General features: G+C 72.8%; 3 protein-coding genes across 3 annotated transcripts; 1 reads left to right on the top strand and 2 right to left on the bottom strand.

Moving 5' to 3' along the window:
• Positions 1-267: 267 nt before the first annotated feature.
• AURANDRAFT_11435 (hypothetical protein) lies at positions 268-1,194 on the bottom strand (the record flags this gene model as incomplete). The annotated part of the gene is made up of 1 exon (XM_009039066.1): positions 268-1,194. A coding segment is annotated over one exon (927 nt), but the record flags the coding sequence as incomplete, so codon positions are not given.
• A 2,904-nt stretch (positions 1,195-4,098) lies between these two features.
• On the bottom strand, positions 4,099-4,665 carry AURANDRAFT_6700 (hypothetical protein; the record flags this gene model as incomplete). Its single annotated transcript, XM_009038946.1, has 2 exons — positions 4,099-4,489; positions 4,556-4,665. Coding segments are annotated over 2 exons (501 nt in total), but the record flags the coding sequence as incomplete, so codon positions are not given.
• Positions 4,666-15,615: 10,950 nt separating this feature from the next.
• AURANDRAFT_11312 (hypothetical protein) lies at positions 15,616-16,800 on the top strand (the record flags this gene model as incomplete). The annotated part of the gene is made up of 1 exon (XM_009039108.1): positions 15,616-16,800. A coding segment is annotated over one exon (1,185 nt), but the record flags the coding sequence as incomplete, so codon positions are not given.
• Positions 16,801-21,094: the final 4,294 nt, after the last annotated feature.

The following is a 21,094-nucleotide window of genomic DNA, read 5'->3' as shown; positions in this document are numbered from 1 at the left end:
CGCCTCGGCGTCGCCGGGGAGGCCGCAGAGGCAGCCGAACCAGCGCGCGCCGCCGTAGGCCGACGAGCTCGACCGGCTGCGGCGGAGGTCCTTGTCGGGCGCCGGCGGGCTCGCGAGCTCCTTCCGCGCGACGTCCTTCTGCGACGGCGACGTGAGGCGCCCGAAGGTGTCGATGGCGTCGAGCGTCGTCTCGTCGCTCTCGCCGCGGTTGGGGTCGTCGAGGCCGTCGGAGAGGGACAGGGACTTGTGGCTCGCGTGCGTGAACTCGAAGGCCATGAGCTCGTAGTTCCGCTGGTCGCTCCTCGGCGAGGGCGGCGCGTCGTCGTACCAGCGCCGCATGAGCGCGTCGCTCTCGAAGCGGTCGCAGAAGTCGGCCTCGTCGACGCAGTCGCAGGGCGGCTGGAACGGCGGCGGCACGAGCCGCTTCTTGAGCCGCGGCCACGATACGGCGTGGAAGTAGGGGTCGCTCTGGACGGAGTCGACGCCGTGGCGCGCCTTGACGTCCTTGGAGAGGAGGCGCCCCAGGAAGGTCCGCGCGGCGGCGTCGACGCGGGACTCGTCGTAGGCGGGCTGTTTGAATAGGATGTTCGCGAACATGTCGCGGGCCTTCGCGGCGTCGAAGGGCGTCCGCCCGTGGTAGAGCTCGTAGAGCAGCACGCCCAGCGCCCAGTAGTCGACGGCGGACGACACGTGGGCCGTCTTCTGGAGCACCTCCGGCGCCGAGTAGGGCACGGTGCCCTGGAAGCCCTTTTTGACGGCGACGCAGGCCTTGTCCTGGAGCTTCGCGGGCTTGAAGCCGCAGTCCCGCTTGCCCTCCGTGAGCGTCGCGAGCCCGAAGTCGCAGATGAACAGGTGGCCGTCGTGGCGCACGAGGCAGTTCGCGGGCTTGATGTCGTGGTGGATGATGCCCGCGAGGTGGAGGTGCACGAGGCCGAGCGTGAGCTCCGCGGCGACGAATTGGATCGCCGCTTTGGGGTCGTCGCAGTCCAGGAGCGCCGTCTGCTGGGCCTCGAGGCAGGACCCGTCGATGAACTGCATGACCATGTAGACCTTGGTGCGGCTCTGGAACGCGTAGCAGATCGACACCAAAAACGGGCTCCGCACGTGGCAGAGGCGCACGAGCACGTCCCGCTCGACCTTGGCCATCTTCGCGCTCGTGTCCGCCTTGGCCATGACCTTCATGGCGTAGAGCTTGCCCCGCGTGAAGCCCGTGCGCTTCTTCACCAAGAGCACGGTGCCGAACCTGGGCGGGAAAAGGGCGCGAACTTCCCAAGGCTCCGATCTCGGTCATGTTCCACTCGTTTCGCTCCTTCTTGGACGGGCGATGATCTCTCGGACTCTCGACGCGTGGATCCTTGCTCTGGAACAATCGCGCGCGGAACCCTCATCTTGAAGCGACGTCGAATCGCCCCTTTCCCGCGCCGCGCCGAACGCGCCCGCGCCGAGGACGAGCTTGGGCTTGAAGTGGCGCGCGACGACGGCCTTTTTGGTCACGGCCTCCTTGGCGGCGTTGGCGCTGTGGCGGATGCCGTTCTTCGCCTTTTTGAGCGCCTTCGCGGCGAGCGACTTGCGCTTCTTGGGCCGCGCGGACGGCGTGTCGACGAGGCGCCTGGGCAGCACAAGAGTGATTCGACGTCGCTTCAACGTGAGTGTTCCGCGCGCGCGCGTTCCGGAAAAAGCATCCACGCTTCGAGGCCGTTCCGAGAGATGATCGCTCGTCCAAAGATCAGCCAAAACGAGTGGAAAACGGCCGAGATATGAGGCTTTGAAGTTGGGAATTTCGCTCTCTTGTCCTGCCCTGCGAGGCGCGGGCTGTCCGCGGTGAAGTTCTCCGAGAGGTTCGACACCTGCTCGAGGAGCATGTCCGTGCGCTCGTCGCCGAGGAGCTCGTCGCCGTCGATGGCGAAGCGGAGCCTCCGCGGCGCGCCGTCGGCCGCGGCGTCGCCGCCGTCGCCGTCGTCGGCCGCGGCCGCGTCGTCCGACGACGCGGCGGCGGCCGAGTCGGCGGCCGAGGAGGCCTCATCGGCGGCGGCGTCGCCATCGGCCGCGGCGCCGTCGGCGCCGTCCGCGGCGGGGCCGCCGGCCGCGGCGCCGCCGTCGTCCGGCGCCGCGGCCGCGCTCTCGTCGACGAGCTGCGACCGCGATCGCTCCAGGCGCGCGGCGTCGAGCTTCGCCTTCGCGACGGCGAGCTTCGCCTCGGCCGCCTCCGTCGTCTTGGACCGCGGCGACTCCGGCGCCGCGAGGCTGTCCTTGGCCTGCAGCCGGAGGCTCACCTCCATGGGCAGCCCTTCGTCGTGATGGTCCGCGTCGGAAAAATCGGAGCCGTTGCCGTCGTCCTCCGTCAGCGCCGCGGCGATCGAGGGGAAGGACATGGCGACGACTCGCGTAGAACGTCTAGAGCCGTGGCGAGCGCCGCATATCGCAGAGCCAAACTTCCATGAATCGAGTGTGAACGGCACTGTGAACGGCACGGACGGCTCCGATAGGTTTGTCGATACGATTATCAAGAGCAGCCCGGAGCAGCCCGGAGCGAGACCCGAACTTACACTTCTATACGACCCCATTCGCGGCGCTGCGCAACCATGTCCGTCGTCCCCGCCTGGGCCACGCTCTGCCGCGCCGACCGCGACCACTCCCTCTTCGCCCACATGCCGCCCGAGAGCGACACGGTCTGCTGCTTCGGCGTGTCGCGCCAGCTGCTGCGCTTCTCCACGCTCGTCGTCGCCCTCGCGGACGTCGTCGGCGACGAGTGCAACAAGGAGGTCGACGTGCTGGAGCTCGTGCGCGCCGCGACCTGCGCGCCGCGCCGCGGCCCCGTCATCGCCGAGCCCCTGCCCAAGGCGAAGCCCGTCGCCGCCCCGCCGCCGAAGCCGCCGCGCATCTCCCGCGAGCACCACCCGGCCCTGAAGCACGCGGCCGTCGCCGCGCTCCAGTACGAGGACGACCAGTGGACCTTCCTCGAGGCCCGCGCGCCGCCGCAGTAGGGGCCCGAGGCCCCGCGGCGGCGCGCGCGGCGCGCGTTTTTGTGACCCGCCCCTCCCATCTTCCTAGAGGCTTTCTCCGATGGTGATTGTGTGGGCCGGCGCGGCGCGGGCCGCGCGTCGCCGCGCCGGACATACGAGGCCAGCGTGCGCCGGGTCTGGGGACCGGTCGAGATGGGAGGACCCGTCCGACGGCGTCCAGGGCTTCCAGGGTGCGACCCCCGGCGTCGCTTGAGGCTCGCGGCCTTGTGCTTGCCGCAGCAGCACGTCGCCGCGCCGCCCGCCTCCAGACCATGAGCGACAAGGAGGACTTCGACAGCTCGAGCGACAGCGGGTCGGACAGCGACAGCGACGACGAGGAGTACCAGCACGTGGACACCGGTGATTCGCTCAAGGTGAAGCAGGTCCTCGACGAGGCGACGGTCAAGGCCATGGTCGACAAGGGCTACGGCGAGGTCCACTTCATCGACAACCTGAAGATCTCGCTCATGGTCGCCGCCTGCCTCTTCGCCTGCGTGGGCCAGTTCTCCGACCCCGTGCTCGGCATCAAGTTCCCCGCGTGCCGCCCGCTTTTAGGCGTCTGCTGCGCGGGCTACTTCACCTTCTCGGGCATCCTCCAGCTCGTCGTCAAGTTCATGGAGCGCGACATCATCTTCGTCTCCGAGAAGAAGCCGGGGGACGCCGCGGGCATCCGCGTCCGGACCGCGTTCCCCCGGTTCCAGTCCGACTTCTCCGTCATCTTCCAGCGCGACGCGCCGGACGCGCCGGAGATGGAGGAGAAGTACTGCGTCGGCAAGTTCTTCGACACCGACGGCTACTTCTACGAGCAGGGGCTCATCGACGTCGTCCAGAAGCAGGCGGACAAGTTCGAGGCGAAGAAACGTGATTAGTAGGGGGTCGGTCGTAATCTCGGACGTCGTCGCTGCCATGTCGGGGATCGCTGAGCCGCTTGGGCTGCATGAGAGCGTCGGCCCAGCTTAGGTCGCTTAGGTCGCTCGCGAAGGCCCCCCGCGGCGTCGACAGCCCGCGCTCAGTTCTCCTCCGCGCGGGCGACGGTGTCCTCGTACTTCTTCGCGAACTCCTCGGCGATATGCCGGAAGGGCTCCTCGTGCTCGCCCTCGAGGGCCGACGTCTCGAAGTAGGCGAGGCCGTTGGCCTCGGCGAACTCGACGCCCTTCTCCTTCGTGACGCAGCGGCGGCCCGACTGCGCGAGGTCCTTCTTGTTCGCGACGAGCACGCCGGGCACGGCGGCGCCCCGGCTCCGGCCCTTGCGCACCTGCTGGAGCCACTTGCCGCAGGACTCGAAGGACGCCTGGGACGTGACGTCGTAGACGAGCAGCAGGAAGCTCGCGTTGTCGTAGTGGACGTTGTTCGCCTCGATCTGGTTGAAGATGCTCTGCCCCGCGCAGTCGAAGAGGTAGAGCTCGACGGCCGTCGACGTGTCGGGGATGTTCACCTGCTTGACGCGGAAGTCGACCCAGCTCGTCATCACGTACTGCTTCGGGTAACTCGTGCCTGCGGCGGCGGATCGCGGTCTCCGAACGGTTTCGCGAGCGCGGCGGGCGCGGGCGCACGCGCCGCCGGAGTGGAACATGGAGATGAGCGCGCTCTTCCCCACGGTCGCGTCGCCGACGACGACGACCTTGCAGCGGAGCATGAGGATCGTGCGGTGCGTCGTCTCCATGGATTTGACCGCACTCTGGTAGGGCTCGGCGACGAGGGCCGCGGCCTTGGACGGGGACCGCGCCATGTCGGGCGGCGCGTACGGCGCGGCTTCCTGGTCGGCGCGGCGCCGCGACTGGCCGCTGCGAGGGCTGCCCAGAGGTTCGAACCCGCTCGCGCTCACCGGCCGCTCGTCGGGCAACCTAAACTTCAAGCTCGCCGACAAAAGCCAACATTGATGAGATTATGGCGCTCTCGCAAATCCACTAGAGATGGGCGCCTCGTCGTCGACGCGCGCGCTCGTCGCCGCGGCGGACGGGTCGCCGCAGATCACGCGAGAGCCGTCGTGGCTCAACTTCCGCGAGGCGGCGTCCTACGGCCTCCAGCGCCAGCGGCGGCGGCGGCGCACGCTCGTCGCCCTGGGCCTGGCGTCGCTGGCCTGCGCGGCGCCGTCGGGCGCGCTGCCGGCGCTGCTGCCGGCGCTGACGCTGGGGAGCCGCGGCGCCGTGCGCTTCGACGAGCTGTGCCTGCTGGGCGTCGCGTACCACGTCGGGTCCGCGGTCGCGGCGGCGAAACGAAAGGCGTCGAAGCGCGCGCGGCGGCCGTCGCCGGGCGCCATAGCGCGCCTGCTCGGGGGCTGCGCGCTCGCCGCGGCCGCGCTCGCGGCCGCGCCGCTCGGCGCCGGCGACCGCGGCGCGCGGTGCGGCGCGTTCCTCGCGTCGCGGCTCGTGGCGGGCTACTGCGGCCGCCGCGGCTCCCAGGGCAGGACAAGGGTGATTCAAGTTCGCTTCAACATGAGTGTTCCGCGCGCGCGCGTTCCGGAAATAGCATCCACGCGTCGAGAGCGCTCCGAGGGATGATCGCTCGTCCAAAAATCAGCCGAAACGAGTGGAAATCGGCCGAGAGAGGAGCCTTTGAAGTTGGGAATTTCGCACTCTTGTCCTGCCCAGGCGGCTCCGACGCGCTTCTGGAACTCCTGGGCGACTGCCTCGCGGCCCTCGACCATCCGCCGGAGTCCGCCGTCGAGCTGCCGCCCGCGGATCGGCGCGCGGCGTCGCTCCGGCGGTCCTTCGCGTTGCGATCCGCGCCGGTGGTCGGCGGGGGGTTGGGCTTCTGCGCCGCGCTGGCCGTCGCGGCGCCGGCGACCTACGCGACGTCGACGGGCGCCGGCGGCTGCGCGGGCGTCGAAGATGCGGCGGCGTTCGCGTGGCGCGCGACGCTCGGCGGGTGCGGCGGCGTGCTGGCGGTCGCGGCCGTCGCGCTGCCCGGTGTCGTCCGCGGCGACGCGTTCGCGCGGAGCCCCGCGCGGCGCGACGCGACCCGGCGCGAGTCCGGGTCCCTCGAGGAGGAGGACGTGGGCGCGGACGTCGACGACGCCGCGGACGCGCCCGCCGACGCCCCCGCGGAGAAGGAGCGGCCGGCGCCGTTCGAGGCGCGCGTGCGGTCCGCCGTCGTCGCGCTCGACGCCGGGCTCTGGGTCGCCCACTTCCTGGGCGCGCTCGTGCTCAAGGTGGCCCTGCGGCGGTCGCCGGAGCGGGCCGAGTACCTGACGGTCTTCGCGTACGTCGCGTGCGCGCCGCTCGGCGCGGCCGTCGGCGCCGCGGCGCTGTCCTACCGGTCGTCGCGGCGGCGGCGCTGCGGCGGCGGCGGCGCGCGGCGCGCGACGCGGGGCCGCCTCTTCCGCCTCGACCGCCACGCCGGGGCGTCGCCGCAGCGCGACGCCTACGGGGCCGCGCCGGTGCGGACGTCGGCCGAGGTGCGGCGGTCGCTCGCGAAGCGGCGGCGCGCGTGCTGGGTCGCGCTCGCCTGGGTCGTCGCGGCCTTCGCGCTCGCCGCGGCGGCGTCGGGCATCTCCGCGGACGTGCCGCAGACGCCCGCGGGCGTGTCGCGGCGCGAGCGGTCCGCGCGGCTCGGTCTGGGATCCGTCGCCGCGGCCGTCGCCGCGCTGCCGGCGCTCGCGGTGCTCGCGTCGCCGGCGCGGAGCCCGGCGCTGGCGACGCCGCGGGCGGCCCTCGCGCGCGCGCTGCCCCTCGCCGTCGCCGCCGCGGCGTTTCCCGACGGCGGCGACGGGAGCTTCGGCGCGTCGTGCCTCGGCGTCGCCGCGCGCGCGCGGACGCGGGCCGCCGCGCGCGCCGCCGCGCGCCTCGGCTGGCAGGCGGCCGTCGCCGTCGCCGCGCTGTGCCTCGTCGCCGCGCTCTGCGCCCGGGTCGCGCCGGGCCCCGCGCTCGTCGTCGTCCACCCGGGCCTGCCCGGGGCGACGAGGCCGACGACGAAGCCGCGCTACGAGTCCTTCCCCCTGCTGAAGGCGGACCCGTAACCTTAGGACTTCTCCTCCTCGTCGTCGTCGGACTCGGGCACCGGCGCGAAGACGGACGCCGCGGACCGCGACGACACGGACACGCCGACGGGCTCCGCGACGGGCGACCCCTCCTGCTTCTTGCGCTCGAGGGTCTTCTTGTCCACGGCGCCGCTCCGCAGCGCGATGTCCTCGAGGTAGCTGAGGTACTCGCGGTCCACGGTCGTCACCGCCTCGTCGTCGGACTTGACCTCCGCGGCCGCGACGGCGACGTCGTCGTCGTCGTGCGGGACGCCCAGGTGGAGCTCCGACATCATGGACAGGCGGTGCGTCACGACGGCCTTCTCGTGGTAGTCGAAGAGCTCCGCGGCGACCTCCGCGTAGAAGATCGCCGACGCCGGGATGCCCACGAGCATGTAGGCCGCGGTGAACGCGTAGAAGTGGTAGTGCGGCTCGCCGTGCTGGGACACTCGCAGCCCCGCCGTCGTCATGTTCGTGATCGTCCACAGGAACAGGTCGCCGACGCGCCGGAAGCCGCAGCAGTAGTAGGCGATCACCACGCCGACGCCGACCATGAAGACGTAGAACGAGCCGAGCACGGAGATGACCGGCGAGAAGCCCGCGATCTTGAACCGCGCGATCTTCTCCGGGTGGTCGCTGCCCGCCACGTAGCGCTTCGCGCGGTCGCTGGAGATGCGGAACGTCAGGCCGATGCCGCCGACGATGAGCACGGACCCGCAGATGCAGAAGAAGACCTCGAACCACTTGGAGATGGCGCCGCCCGCGTGCTTCTTCGCCGAGCCGACGCCCATGCCCACGTTCACCTACGACGCGCGTCCGTGTGTCCCCCCCAATGCTCGTCGCGGGACCCGTTCCCCCCCGCCCCAAATGCTCTCCCCAATAAATCTCTCGAACGTCGGACGCCGGCGTCGAACCGCGTAGTAAATGGAGTAGGACGCGCTCCAGCCGTTGTCCATCTGGAAGAAGGTGAACCACATCGTGCCGACGCAGATCCAGACCGCGACGGACGCGCCGAGGTCCATCGCGAGGACCTGGAGGGGGTCGTAGCCCGCGCGCCAGACGTGCCACCGGTGCCACAAATCGCCGACCCACTCGGGCATGAAGAGGTCGCCGCATTCCGCGCCGCAGACGAGGTCGTCGACGTAGGGCTCCAGCGAATCCGCGCGGTCCCGCCGGTCCTTCGCGGGACGCGGCCGCGCGCCGTCGCCGGACCGCGGCGCGAGCGACGCCGCGAGGCCCTCGAGGTAGCTTAGCACGTCGGATCGCACGGCGACGTCCTCCTTCTCCGGGGGCAGGAGCGGCTTCGCGACGGCCGGCTGGTGCATGCTGTGCGTCCGGCCCCGGAGCGGCACGCGGATGATCGACGGGCGCCGTTGTATGGTCACGCGCTCGTGGTAGTCGAAGTAGTTGTCGCAGAGCTCGGCCATGAAGATGCCCGCGATGGGGATGCCCACGATCAGGAAGACGCCCGTCGCCATGAAGTTCTGGAACGTGTAGTGGCCCAGCAGCAGGCCCGACGTCTGCAGATACGTCACCGACCAGAGCAGCAGGTCGACGAACGCCGTGTAGCCCGCCGCGTAGTAGGCCACGAGGCAGCCGTAGGTGACGACCACGGCGTAGGCGGCGCCGAAGACGACCTTCTTCGACGGCCCGCCGTCGCGGCCGAAGATCTGCTGGCGGTCCGCGCGCTCCGAGAGGATGCGGTAGTAGACCCCGAGGCCGCCGACGACGAGGCAGTTGCCCGTGCAGCAGTAGAAGCACTCGAAGACCTCGACGGCGCCGAGCGTCGGCTGGTAGGGCACGTTGCCCACGCCTAAACCGATGTTCGCGCTGTAGAAGAAACTGTACGCGCCCGTGAACTCGCCCTGGATCGACTTCTGGGCCGACAGGTAGAAGACCGCCGTGCCCGTGGCGATCCAGGCCCCGACGATGAAGAGCAGGTCGAACCCCAGCAGCGTCGCCGGCGTGCAGTTGTCGCGGAACTCGCGCACTTCGCCGGCGACGTACGCCCAGCACGACGTGCGGCCGGCGCAGTAGGCCGCGGCCGCGCCGGGCTCCGCGACGACGGGGCCCTCGTAGGGGTCGCCGACCACGCGCGGCTCCCCCGCCGCCTCCATCCCCGGAGCCGGTCGGGGGCTGCCTGTTCGTGGCTGGCCAGCTCGGAGCGGGCGAGGTCGCAATCTAATTTAGTTGCACTTCACCTTGCAGACCTGTGGCAACTACTGCTCAGATGATGGCGTGAGGGCCCGCATCATGGTCGAGGAATCCAAGTGGGAGCCCGACGCCGCGTGGCAGGACACGTCGGAGCCGCCGTCGTCCGTCGACGAGCCGGAGCTGCCGTCCTCCGAGCCGGAGCCGTCGTCGCAGGACGAGCGCGCGCTCGACGAGCGCGACCGGGACTTTACGGAAATCTTCGCGTCGCTCTGGCCCACGCTCGCACCACCACCCGCGAAACCGGCGCGCCAAAGGTCCCTGCTCGGGCGGGCCAAGGCGGCGGCGAGTTGGGCCTGGTTCGGCCCCGACGACGGCGCGCTCGAGGACCGCCTCGGCGCCGAGGACGTCGCGTCCTACTGGGCCGCGGACGACGCGACCAAGCTCCGGCACGTCGAGCGGGAGCACGACGCCCGGGTTGCGCTCGCCGCCGCGCGGCGCGACTGCGCCGGCGACTTCGACACGGACCAGCTCACGCGGGCGGAGCTCGCGGATTTAGGACGGGTCATGCTCCGCGCCAAGGACGGCGACGCGGCGAAGCGCGACTGGTTCCGCGCGCGCGCCGCGAAGCGCCGGCCCGCGGGCAACGTCGCCGCCAAGCTCGAGGCCGCGCGGCGCGAGATGCGCAGCGACACGCGCGAGCTCGTCATGGGCCAGGCGGCGCGCCGCGACCTCGAAGCGTCGCGGCGCGAGACGGACCGCCAGGTCAAGGAGGCCCAGGAGCGCGCCGAGGCGTCGCGGCGGCGCCTCGAGGCCATGCGCGCCCGGCGCGACCGGCCGCTGACGACGACCTTCGCCGACGACGCCGCGGAGCCGCGGCCGCGCGCGCGGCCGAAACCGCCGAAGCCGCCCGCTCGACAACCGCGCAAGCCCCGGCGGCCGAAGAGCCCCGAGAGGATCCGGCCCAAGGCGCGCAGCGCCGGCGAGCTCGAGGACCTCGCCGCGCTCGACGTCTACTGGAAGGCGCCGACGGACTTCCGGGACGACGACGATTGAGTAAAAAGCAAGGTTAGACCAGCGCGAGCCAGAGCGCGCGCGAGCCGGCCGCGGCCAGCGACGACACCCGCCGCCAGGCGGCCAACGTCCGCGGGTGGTCGAGGAGCGCGGAAAGCAGGACGAGCCGCGCGCGGAGCCGCGGCGCCGCGTCGGAGCCGCAGGCCGCGGGCGTCGCCAGGACCACCCGGTAGGAGCACGTGCCGTCCTCGTCGACGCGCGTCACGGCCGTCGCGACCCCGCAGACCGGCGCGACGACGACGACGCGGCGCCGCGACCCGCAGGGCGCGCCGCGGTCGAAGATCATCGCGGCCCCGTCGTCGTCCGCGGCCGCCGCGACCCACGCGACGCGATTCGCGCCGTAAAAGGCGCGCTCCGCGGGCGCCGGCCCCGCCGCGCGCCGCGCCGCCGCCGCGCGGAGCGCCTCCAAAGCGACGAGCGCGCGGTCCACGGTCTCATCGAGGTCGAAGGCGGCGTAGGCGGCCGCGACGCGGGCCGCGGCGTCCTCGAACGTCGCGGGCCACGCGAAGGGCTCGTCGGACGCCGTCGCGGCCGCGCCCAGGTCCGACGCCGTCGCGGGCCGCGCCCAGGTGTTGAAGTGGCCCAGGCCGATGGGCTCGGGCTCGTCGTCGTCCACGAGGTCGAGGATGGTCTTCTTCTTCTTCTTCTTCTTCGCGATGCCCTCCTCTTCGTCGGTCCGCCGCCGCCAGGCGCCGTGCGACGGCTCGTGCTGCGTGACGTTGTCGAAGGGGCACACCCGGAACACGTAGGTCCGCGGGAGCACGTTGGACGTGCCGCCTAACGTCTGCTTCTCCGAGAAGGGCGGCGAGTCGACGCAGGTGCCCCGGAGGCCGAGCCACGCGCCGTCGGCGCCGTACGCGTCCGCGCTCGCCGTCGCCGCCTCCGCGAGGCGGCCGTACTCGGCCTGGCCGCCGGCGAGGTACTGCTGGAGCTGCATGGCCTCGTGGTAGGACGTCGCCTGCTGCGCGCGCTGCTGGAGCTGCGCGAGCTGGATGCCGAGGCGCCGCGCGTCCGTCGCGGCGGCCGCGGCGGCCGCGGCCGCGCGCGCCGCGAGCTCGGCGCGCGCGCGGCCCGCGGCGGCGCTCTCGGCGACGAGGACCTCGAGCTCGCCGGCGCGCCGGCGGCCCGCGGCGGCGCACGCGGCCAGATCCGCGGCGCCCTCGTCGCTCCCGTCGCAGCAGTCCCGCACGCCGTCGCCGACGCGGCTCGGCGCCACGGAGAAGGGCGCGACGACGGCGCCGGGGCAGGCGAACGGTTCGGCGCCGCGGCCGTAGCGGTCGCAGGCGTGGCCGTCGGGCCGGACGCCCGTCGCGCAGGCCGCGGACCAGGCGCCGCGCTCGCGGCGGAACGCCTCGGCGGCCACCGGCGCGGCGACGGCGCACGCGACCGCCGCCGCGAGGCGCCAGAGGAACACCGCCGCGGCCCGGCGCCGCGCGCGGCGCGCCGCCTCGGCGGCGAGGCGCGCCGCGGCGTCGTCGACGAGCCAGGACGCCGCGTCGACGGCGGCGAGGGTCGCGGCCTGCGTCGCCAGGGCCTCGAGCTCCGGCGAGTCGTCGTCGCTCAACGAGCCGTCGTCGTCGGAGCCGGAGCTCGAGGCGCTCGACGACGACGACGACATGGTTTTTCCTTTTACTAAATTGTTGAGCTCAGCAGCGAGGCTCACGCATGAATGGGCATAGCTCGCTCCATTGCTTGCTGCGCGAGCCATTGTTGAAGTGGATACTGCTGGCGAAGGTACTAGTGTTTCTGGGTGCACCTCGGCGCGGAGCTGCACGATGGGCACCTCATGAGGCTGCCCTTGCTCGCGCTCGTCGTCGCGCTGGCGGCGGCGGCCAAGGAGAAGGAGGCCGCGCCGCCGCGCGTCTACCGCGAGTTGCACGCGCACCACAAGACGGGCGTGTGGTACACGCGCGACGTGTCGAACATCTCCTGTTCCCTTTTTGGCTACGACGGCGACGCCTGCTGGCGCCACGGCCAGGCGGCGACCTGGGCGAAGCGCTGCCGGCTGACGGCCCGCGACAAGGCCCACTGCGGCGCCGTGCCGCCGGGCGCGCCGCGGCGCCGCGTCGCCTTTTTTCGGGAGCCATACGCGACGGTCGTCTCGGGCTACCTCTACCACCACGGCGGCGGCGGCGGCGTGGAGAAGTGGACGACGACGCCGCTCATCTTCGTGCCCAAGAGTGACCCGCACTACAAGATGCTCGAGGGCCTCAAGGCGTCGACGGGGCCGCGGAGCGGCCACGCGCTCCTCCTCAACGACTCGTTCTCCAGCTACCTCCGGCGAATACCGATCGCCGTCGGGCTCCGGGTGCAGATGGACTGGGACGCGCGCTGGGAATTGGAGCCCGTCACCGCGGACTTCGAGCGCTGCGCCGACGCGGCGAACTGCGCCGTCGAGTGCTTGGAGTGGCACGGCGGCGAGGACAATATTTCGGCCCGCTGGGACGCGCTCGCGCGCTTCGCGGCCTACGGCAAGTACGAGCGCATCCGGCTGGTCCAGGCGCTGCCCGTGCTCATCGGCCTGAAGAAACACGAGGACCGGCACGTCGCGCACGCGTCATCGAAGACGGCGCGGAAGGACGTCGACTTCCTCGTCGACGTCGTCGCCAAGTTCGACGCGCAGTTCTACCGCGGCCGCTTCGCGTCGCGGCCCTGGCGCGACCTCTGCCGCGCGCCCGCGCCGCCGGGGCTCGCGAAATTCCCGCACCGCTTCCGCCCGCCGCCGCCGCCGCCGCCGCCGCCGCCGCCCGCGACGCCGCTCGCGCGCGTCGCGCGCGCCGCGGGCGCCGCGCTCGCGGCCGCCGGGCTGCCGCGCCTCGAGCGGCGCCCGGTCTACGCCCTCGCCGGCGGGATCCTCGCCGTCTCGGCGGCGGCGACGTGCCGCGCGGCGCTCGCGCTCGGCGCTCGGGCGCGGCGCGGCGTAAGCGCGGGCTGACGGCCGCGGGGATCCGTTAGGGCGCGCTAGCCCCGCGCGCGCGACCGGAGGCCGGCGAGCGTCGTGAGGCCGAGCACGCCGAGCACGCCGAGGACGACGGGCCACCGGCTCGCGGCGTCGCCGCGGTCGTCGCCGCGGCGCGGGGAGCCCCCGAAGCAGGACGGCGACGGCGACGTCGGCGACGGCGGCGCCGGCCCCGTCGACGGCGCCGCCGCCCCGGTCGGCTCGCGCTCGGCCGCGGGCGGCGGCGCGGCCGGCGCCGCGGCGGCGGGGACCGCGGGCGCCGGCGCCGGCTCGGCCGCGGGCTCAGGCTCCGGCGCGGGCTCCGGCTCGGGCTCGGCCGCGGCGGCCGCGGGCTCCGGCTCGGCCGCGGGTTCCGGCTCGGCCGCGGGCGCGTCGGCGGCCGCGGGCCCCGGCGGCGGCGGCACGAGGAGCGCGACGCACTTGGCCGTGCACCAGCCCCGCACGGGCGCCACGAGGCGCGCGCGGAGGACGCCCGCGCCGTTCGTCGCGACCTCGGCGACCTCGACGAACGCGCCCGACGCGAGCGCGCCGCCGGCGACCTTCTTCGAGTCGAGGCCCGCGCGGGCCCGCACGAGCGCGCCGTTCTTCCGCGACACGACGCCGAAGGCGACCTCCGCGTCGGGGTCGGCCGCCGTCGGCCGCGGCGCCGCGCTGAGCGCGAGCGCCGACGGCGTCAGCGGCGCGCGCGCGGCGCCCGGCGCCGCCGCCCAGGCGGGGACGGCGAACGCCTCTTTCGGCGGCGGCGGCGGCTTCGGCCGCGGCGCCCCGGCCGCGGTCTCTCCCTCGGGCGTCTCTCCCTCGGCCGCCTCGCCCTCGGCCGCCGCGGCCGCGTCTCCCTCGGCCGCCGCCGCCGTCTCTCCCTTGGCCGTCTCTCCCTCGGCCGTCTCTCCCTCGGCCGCGGCCCCCTCGGCCGCCGCGCCGCCGCCGCCCGCGGCCTTCGCCGCGTGTCGCGCGCGGTCCGCCTCCTGCTGCAAGGGCCGCGTGAAGCGCGAGAACTCGCGGAAGGAGCCGCCGACCTGGCGGCTCCTCGGCTGCTCCTTGGCGAGCGCGTCCGCCGCGACGGCCGGCGGCGCCGCGTCCTCGGCCGCCGCGGCGCGGAAGCCGAGGAGCACGCGCGCGTCGCCGCGGTCCCGGCCGCGGGCGACGGCCGCGTTGACGTCGTTCGGCGCGCGGACCCGCCGCCCGCCGGCGAAGACGCAGGTCCAGCCGGTTTGCGCGCCGGCCGCCGCGATCTCCGAGCCCGGCGGCACGGCGCTGAGGCGCAGGAGCGCGTCGAGGCGCAGGCCGAGCTTCCGCTCGCCGGAGAGCGACAGGCGCACGTAGATCGTCGCCGGCCGCGCGTGCGCCTCGCAGTCCCGCACGTAGCGCGCGCGCGGCGGCGCGCCGGCGCCGCCCTTGGCGGGCGCCCAGCCGTGCAGGGGCGCCGACTCGCTCTCCGGGCCGCCGACGACGTAGAGGAGCTCGCCGCTCGGATTTCGGATGATCCAGGCCGCGTCGGCGCGGCGCCGCTCGAGGACGAAGCCGTCGGCGTGCTCGTAGCGGAGGCCCGCGGTCGTCCGCTCGTATCGCCCCCACACGTCCCACGCGTCGCAGCCGTCGACGTCGTACGCGGCCATGACCTCCTTGCTCGACCGCGTCATCTCCCGCTCGTAGCCGTCGTCGCCGATGGCCTGGCGCGCCGGCCCGCCGCCGAAGGTCGCCGCGAAGAGCGCGTGCGGGTCGACGATGCGCGAAGAGAGGGTGTCGCGCGTCGCCTCGTCGTCGCTCGAGCTCGACTCGTCGGAGGCCCTGACCGTGCGGCCGCGCGCGCTCAGGAGCACGGCGTAGGCCTCGGAGACGGCGACGAACGTCGCCTCGTCGCCGCCCTTGTCCGGGTGCGCGCGCCTAGGGATGGGTGCGTGTTTCGTGTCGTGCGCGCGCGGAATGGCGCGGCGTCGCGCAGCGCCGCTTTCTTGTAGGCCGCCTTGAGCACGACCTTGTCCGCCTCGCCGACCTTGACGCCGAGCAGCTTCGCCGCCTTGATGGTCGATAGCTTCGTCGGCGCAACCATGGTAGGCCACCACCAGAGCTCGCGTTTCTGGGGCTGCTCCAGCCCTTCAATCGCCCTTCAACGACGTTTACAAAGCGCGATGAGCTCGAGGACTGGAATGAACCTCCTCTGCGCGGTCCTCTGCGCGGCGCTGTCCGCGACGGCCCTGCAGACCCCCGCGGGCCTCCGGTGCCCCGCGCGTGCGACGCAGCCCCAGCGGTCGCGCGTGCGCGTCGGCGTGGGCCTCGCCGTGCCCGCGGCGGCGGGCGACCCCGTCGCCGGGACGGCGCTCGCGCTGTCGGCGCTGTCGCGCAAGGCGTGCATCTTCGGCGCGCTCTTCTGCACGTCGGCGCTGCTCCACGCCGCCGAGGTGGCGATCACGACGCTCTACCCCTGGAAGGTCAAGGAGTTCGCGACGGCCGAGGGCCCGAAGTCGTCGTTCGCGCTCCTCGACCGCGACATCACGCGCGTGCTCACGACGATCCTCGTCGCGACGACGTGCTGCAACATCGCCTCGACGGCGCTCTTCGCGGACATGGCCGTGTCCGTCTGCGGCGGCAGCGCGCGGAAGCTCGCGTACGCGACGGCGATGCTCACCGCGGGCACGCTGTTCTTCGGCGAACTCCTGCCCAAGGCCATCGGCGTCAACAACGCGGAGCGCACGGCGCGGCTGCTCGCGCCGCCCATCAACATCATGACGAAGATTCTCGGGCCCGTCGCCATCGGCTTCGCGGGCCTGTCGAAGAAGACGCTCAAGTTCGTCGGCCTCATCAAGAACGAGGGCAGCGCCGAGGCCGTGAGCGAGGAGGAGCTGCGTTTAATCATCGGCGGCGCGAGCGAGAGCGGCGGCATCGAGACCAACGAGGGCGAGATGATCGAGGGCGTGCTGGATTTGCAGGACACGCGCGTCGCGGAGATCATGCAGCCGCGCGTCAACGTCAAGGCTTTGGAGCGGAACGCGACGATGCTCGAGCTGCTGCGGCTCGTCAACGCCACGGGCCACAGCCGCGTGCCCGTCTACGACGACGAGATCGACAAGATCGTCGGCGTCGTCAACGCGAAGAAGCTGCTCAAGTTCATGGTGAAGAAGGACGCGGACGCGCAGCCCATCGACGACGTCCTCGTGGCCGAGTTCGTCGAGGAGACCTACTTCGTGCCCGAGACCATGCTCGCCTGGAAGGTGCTCGAGGAGATGCGGCGGCGCCGGCTCCACATGGCCATCGTCGTCGACGAGTACGGCGGCACGGCGGGCATGGTGACGCTGGAGGACATCCTCGAGGTCGTCGTCGGCGAGATCTACGACGAGGACGACACGGAGGAGCGCGATTTGTCGGAATACGTGACGCTGCGGGCCGACAACCGCACCTACGACATCCGCGGCGACGCGGCGCTCGACGATTTGGTCGAGGTCCTCGTCCTCCGCGACGACGACGGCGCGGAGCTCGACGCGGACGCCTTCCCGGACGTGACCACGGCGGCGGGCTGGCTCTGCTTCCACGCGGGCGAGATCCCCGGCGAGGGCGACCACATCATCGTCAACAACTACGACTTCACGGTCACGGACGCCGACGAGCGCCGCGTGCTCCGCGTCACCGCCGTCTGCCTCGACAGCGAGGGCGCGCTCGACAAGAAGCACCTGCCGGACCTGTGCTCCAAAAACGAATCGGCCGCGGAGGTTCAGCCGGCGAAGGCCGCCGTCGCCGCGAGGTAGCGCGTAAGCAAACATCGATCGATGGAAGGCAAGATGCTCCAGTGATGCACTTTCTTATGGGCGCCTCTCGCTTCGGCCGCCAGTGATCGCTGCGCCATGATCGCTGCGCCGCCACCGGCGCCGCTCGCTCCAGGGATGGCCGCGGCGCCGTCCACGGCCATGGCGCCGGAGACGGCGCTGGAGCTCGCCGAGAGCGCCGCCGCCGCGGAGATGGCCGAGTACAAGGTCGCCGTCGCGGCGCTCGCGGAGCGCGTCGCCGCCGCGGGCCCCGCGCCGTCGCCGAAGAAGCGCCGGCCGAAAAAGCGGAGCCTCGGCCTGCCGCCGGAGCATGGGCCCATGGTCTGGTTCGCGACGCCGGTGACGCGCCTGTCGCCGCCGCGCGTCATGGTCTGCTCCCAGCCCAAGGGCGCCATCGTGCGCGGCGGCGTCGAGAAGAGCTCGGGCCTCGTGCTCAAGCTCGCCAAGGGCATGGAGGTCGTCGTCGACGCCGAGGCGACGGCGACCGACGGCACACCGCGCGTGAGGCTCGTCGACCCCGTCGCGGGCTGGGCGTCGGCGAAAACGTTGGAGCTCGTCGCGACGGCGACGGCCGTCGAGGAGCAGCCCGCGGCGCGGCGGGAGCCGGCGGTCACGCCCTGGGCCAGCGCCGCGGCGCCGCGGCGCGACGTCTTTGAGCCGCACGACGGAGGCGCGCTCGAAACGCCCGAGGCCGTCGCCGCCGGGCTCCGCGTCGCCGGCGGCCACGACTGCGGCGGCGGCGGCAGCGGCCACGCGTCCGTGCCCGTGTTCTACCTGCCCGGCGCGAGAACGGGGGCCCTCGCGGCGCTGCCGGCGGGCGCGGCCGCGCGGCGCCGTCCGCCGGCCGTCGAGGACGTCGCGGGCGTCGACGGCGCGTTCCTCGCGAGCGACGTCCTCTCCCCGCCCCAGTGCGCCGCGCTCGTGACCCTGTCGCGGGCCATGGGGCTGCGCGTCGCCGAACTGGACAAGGGCGACGCGCTGCGGCGCAACGCGACGCAGCAGTGCGTCTTCGTCGACGCGGACGCGGCGATCCGCTCCGCGCTCAACGTCGTCCTGCCGTTCGCGCCCGCGCGGGGCACCGCGGCCTGGATGAGCGCCGGGTCCAGGACGCAAAACGGCGCTGCTCCGGCGAAGAAGGCGATCCCCGTGCCCGGCGCGCTTCGCGGGCTCAACGCGAAGTGCCGTTTCCTGCGCTACGCGGACGGCGACTCGGTGCAGCCGCACCACGACACGGCGTGGCAGCCCTGCGACGTCGACGCGCCGGACTTTGGCCACGGCGACGACGCCCTGAGCTGGCTCACGGCGATCGTCTACCTCAACGACGACTTCGACGGCGGCGAGACGACGTTCTTCGTCAAGGGCGACGGCGACGACTACGGGAAAGTCGCCGTCGCGCCGAAGCTCGGCGCGTGCCTCCTCTTCTTCCACGGCCACCACCGGGCGTCGCCGCTCCACGAGGGCAGCGTCGCGCGCGGCGCGACGAAGCACGTCCTGCGCACGGACGTGCTCTTCGAGAACGCGGGGCGCTGGGAGGGGTAACGTGAGGGATCGTTGCCTTCAACACGGAGAGCCTCACTCTCACAGGCCAGCTCATCGGCTCGTCCCCGGCCGCGTCGGTTCGGCGCGTGCACAAGGACAGCCGCGCCGCTGCCAACAAAAAGCGATGCTGCATACCTCGCGGCGCGCGGTCAGCGCCGCGGCGCTCGGCGGCGCGTCGGCGGTGCTGGGCTTCGGCTACGCCAGCGAAATGCCGTCGCGGGAGGAGGACCTGCCGCGGCGCTGGGACGGCGCCGCGATCGAGGCCTACTGGGACGCGCGGCCCTTCGCGACGCTCGGCCGGGCCTGCGCCATCGCGCGGACCGTCGCGCCCGTGCTCGGCGGGCTCGCCGCGGACTACGCCACCGCGCCGCGCGACGAAGCCAAGGCCGCGCGCGACGCGCGGCTGCGGGCGCGCGCGATCCAGGGCCGCGACGCGCTCGTCGCCCTCGGGCCGGCCTTCATCAAGCTCGGCCAGGCGCTGAGCATCCGGCCGGACGTCGTGCCCGCCGCGGCGTTGGACGAGCTGCGGAGCCTGTGCGACGCCGTGCCGGCGGTTCCCACGACGACGGCGCTCGCGACCATCGAGGCGGAGGTCGGCGCGATGGCCTTCGGCGGGCTCGACGCGTCGACGCCGCCCGTCGCGGCCGCGAGCCTCGGCCAGGTCTACAAGGTCGAGCTCGAGGGACGGACCGTCGCGCTCAAGGTCCAGCGGCCAAACGTCATCGCGGCGGTGTCCCTGGACCTCGCCCTGCTCCGCAAGTGGGCGCGCTTCGTGGAGCGCGCGAAGGTTTTCCTGGTGCCGAAACAGCGGCCCTACGACGAGGCGCTCGTCGAGGCCTTCTCGCGAGGCGCGTGGTCCGAGCTCGACTACGAGGCGGAGGCGGCGAACCAGGAGGACATGGCCGCGAAGCTCGCGCTCGCGACCTCGCGCACCCTCCGACGGAACGTGCACATCCCCGCCGTGCGGCTCCGGAGCCGCAAGGTGCTGGCGACGGACTGGGTCGACGGCGACCAGCTCTGCCGCGCGTCGAAGGCGGAGATCGCGCGGTTGGTGCCTCTGGGCGTCGAGCTCTTCATGTGGCAGATGCTCGACGTGGGCACCTACCACTGCGACCCGCACCCGGGCAACCTGCTCGTGGACGCCCAGGGCCGCCTGGCGCTGATCGACTTCGGGCTGTGCACGGAGATCGACGTCGGCGAGCGCGAGGCGCTGACCAAGGCCGTCGTCCACCTCATCCAGGGCGCGGTGCCCGCGCTCATCGACGACGCCGTGGCGCTCGACTTCCTGCCGGCGGACGTCGACAAGGAGGCGCTGTACCCCGTGCTCTCGCGCGTCTTCGAGGACGCGCGGCTCGCCGCGCGCGCGTCGCCGGACGTCGCCGCCGTGAAGAAGCGGCGCAAGGAGTTCGCGGCCGTCTCCGCGGACCTCAACGACATCTTCTTCAACTACCCGTTCCGCGTGCCCGACTTCTTCGCGCTCATCACGCGGGCGCTCATCATCCTCGAGGGCATCGCCATCTCCGGCGACCCGGACTTCGACATCTTCAAGGCCGCGTACCCGCACGGCCTCCGCCGCGCGGAGCAGATCTTCGGCCGGCAGGGCCTCGCGGAGATCTCCGCCGCGGCCGCGGCGGCCTACCTCGCGCCGCGGCGGCGAGCGACGGTGGCCGTCGACGTGGGGGAGGACGTGGTTGTCGCGGCGTCGTCGTAAGCGCGTTTTGTTTAAATTGGACGTCGCGCGTCGCGGTCGTAAGCGCGTTTTGTTTTGACACGTCCGCGGTCACGGTCGCGATCGGCGGCGGGGCCGAGAGGCGTCGTCGTAGCCGTATGTGTCGTACCATCGGCGGGCGGCTTCGCCGAGCAGGAGCGCGACAGCGAGCGCGCGGCGCATCAGGCCCGTGGCTGTCGGCTCGTCAGGGTCAACTTGAGTGCAAGTTGACTCTCCAGAAGAAAATCGATCTCTTGGCCACAAAGGTCTTAAAAACGAGCCAGCGCGCGCCTTCGACCATGTACGCGACAGTAGCGTTGCTGCTTGCATCCGTTAGCGCGCTGGAAATAGTCTCCAAGACGCTGCCGCTGCAGGTCGGCACGCCGATTGCGAAACCGTGCCGCATCGCCGCGCCAGCGAACATTGCATTTCGAGAGGACTTCCAGGCGGTCGACGCGCAGCTCGATCTCGGCAAGCAAGCCATCGTCGTCGAGAATGCCGCGAACGCCGTGCCCACGGATGCCTGGGACGCCGTTCCTCCGACGGATTGGAAGTGCGTGCTCCCCGAAGCCCGCGACGCCGAAGCGACCGCCGAGCGACTCCGCGCCCAGCTCCTCCCCGCGCTGCGCGGCCTCGCCGACGAGCACCAGGCGAGCCTCGTCGACTGCATCGCCAAGCTCAGCGGCGAGCTCGCGCGGGCCTGCGACGCGCGCGGCGTCGACGCGCGGCTCCACGTGAGCCGGGTCGAGGACGCGCGCGCGTCGCAGCCGTGCCCCAAGTTCCACGCGGACACGGTGCAGGCCCGGTGCATCGCGACGCTGGCCGGCCGCGGCACGCAGGTGCTGCCCGACGACGCGGTCGATCACGAGAGCGAATCGCCCTACACGCGGCTCCTCGACGCGACCGGTACCGCGCCGCCGTACGACGCCAGGGCCGGCGACGCGG

This window comes from Aureococcus anophagefferens (genome assembly GCF_000186865.1).
Source record: "Aureococcus anophagefferens unplaced genomic scaffold AURANscaffold_10, whole genome shotgun sequence".
Classification (NCBI taxonomy): domain Eukaryota; class Pelagophyceae; order Pelagomonadales; family Pelagomonadaceae; genus Aureococcus; species Aureococcus anophagefferens.
This window is presented reverse-complemented; position numbering and strand designations above follow the sequence as displayed.